The sequence below is a fragment of the Notothenia coriiceps genome, unplaced genomic scaffold, assembly GCF_000735185.1.
Source record: "Notothenia coriiceps isolate Sejong01 unplaced genomic scaffold, NC01 NC01_scaffold00000351, whole genome shotgun sequence".
Lineage (NCBI taxonomy): Eukaryota > Metazoa > Chordata > Actinopteri > Perciformes > Nototheniidae > Notothenia > Notothenia coriiceps.
This window is the reverse complement of record NW_011333052.1, coordinates 1-1,767: the sequence shown is the minus strand read 5'-3', so window position 1 is coordinate 1,767 and position 1,767 is coordinate 1. Positions and strand designations below refer to the sequence as shown.

The 1,767-nt window shown below is 40.8% G+C and overlaps 1 protein-coding gene across 1 annotated transcript in view; it reads left to right on the top strand.

Annotated features, from left to right (window-relative positions):
* The window catches only part of LOC104952870 (syntaxin-binding protein 5-like), a 2,634-nt gene extending 1,343 nt beyond the window's left edge, over nucleotides 1-1,291 (top strand). The window contains exons 4-5 of the mRNA XM_010779783.1: nucleotides 148-299; nucleotides 1,137-1,291. Coding sequence (XP_010778085.1) covers nucleotides 148-299; nucleotides 1,137-1,159 — 175 coding nt within the window. The 3' untranslated portion in view covers nucleotides 1,160-1,291. The remainder of the gene's footprint in view (nucleotides 1-147; nucleotides 300-1,136) is intronic.
* Nucleotides 1,292-1,767: the final 476 nt, after the last annotated feature.

Here is a 1,767-nt window from a genome sequence, read left to right as displayed (position 1 = left end):
CTCAGAAATGAAAGCCTCTTAAATGTTCCCTAATGGCATTTTAAAAGCTTAATAAGTCTTAAAAGTAAAATGCCTTAATTTGTAGGAACTGTAAATCATGGCTAAATTAAAACAATATGAATGTCCCTAAACCCCCCCGGCGCTCAGCGTGGTGTTTGGGAACAGCAGCGGCCTCGCTGTGGTGGACTTCCTCCAGAAGACTCTGCTCCTCAACATGGGAATACCAGAGCTCTGCAGCCCAGCAGACCCTCACCTGAGGCAGCCCAGATCCCCCCGCAAGACCAGGCACACCTCCACAGGTGAGAGGAGCCCCACAATAATATATTCATATCTATTATTAGATGTGTTCGTGTTGCTAAATCCTTCTGAACAGCTGCAGCTCCTTTCAATATTAATCACAGACATGTTTAATGTTTCTTGGCTTGTCTCTGTTTCCTGTCTTTTACTTTAGATTGTATTTCTGTTTATTGATTTCAGTCTCACGGCCTGCTGCTGAATTAACCATTTGTATTTTATATTTTCATTATAAATCTTTTAAAAAGGCTTTAAATGTCTTCAAAATAATTAATTATAACTAATAATAAAATGATATGAGTTATATTAACCAAATATGTGATTGATGGAAGACTTACTAAAACTTCTGGATTCTGTTTTTACCAGAAAGTTATTGTGAGACGTTCCGCTTTCTGACGGTCCCTGAATGCATCATGTGTGACGGATCAGGAGAAATAAACAGATCTCTGCACAGTATAGAGAGAGAGGAGAATGCTTACTCAGGCTTTAGATGATGGGTGGTGCTCGCACTCTGAAGGAATATTATTTAAATAATCTAATATGTTTACTGTTCATAGATCCAGCAGCCGGTCCTCTGAGACGTTTCCTTTTGACTGGTTTTCACGTCTTTCTCTGTTTGTTTGTTTGTTTGTTTGTTTGTTTGTTTGTAAGTGAGTGAGTTTGATAAAGACGATCCCTCTGAGACGTCTTGCATGTCTCGACTGTCTAACCTTTATTCTGAGTCTGTGAAAAAACTGCGCTCGTCTCACATCAGTAAGTCACGCTGTGTCCGTGTTCCCAAATATAAGCTGAACTCTTTCCTCTTTCCTCTTTCCTCTTTCCTCTTTCCTCTTTCCTCGTAGCCCCACATCCCAAACCCTCATGATCTCAAAGGTCCTGACACACCAAGCCGACTTCGGCCGTCGGTAGATGGCGATAGATGTCAGGCCGTCGGTGAGCGTCGTGTCTGTCACTACCCGATCTGCAGCCCTGCCCGATCTGCAGTGCCCATGTGCGAGATGGTTCGCCATATTGGAGAACTCCGGACGGCAACCCAAGAAGGACACTTGACACAGTGGCTTTTGGCAAAGCTGAAAACGAGAGAGAGATGAGTTATTGTTATTACAACGTGACTTCTCTTTTATTTAACAACTCTTTTTATTGGGTTCTTTTATTTGGGGTTCAGTTCATTGTCAGAATAAGTGAGAAATGAATTTAACTTCTGTTAGACAGCTATCACACTGAATAGATATTTACTGTGAATGTATGCAGACATGTTTGGCATATAGCTGTCTAACAGAAGTTAAATCCATTTCTCATTCTGACAATGAACTGAACCCCAAATAAAAGAACCCAATAAAAAGAGTTGTTAAATAAAGTGAAGTCACATTTAATAACAATAACTCATCTCTCTCGGTTTTTTTAGTGTTCTTTTTGTGCTTTGCCAAACGCCACTGTGTCAAGTGACCTATTTGGTTTGCCGTACGGAGTTGT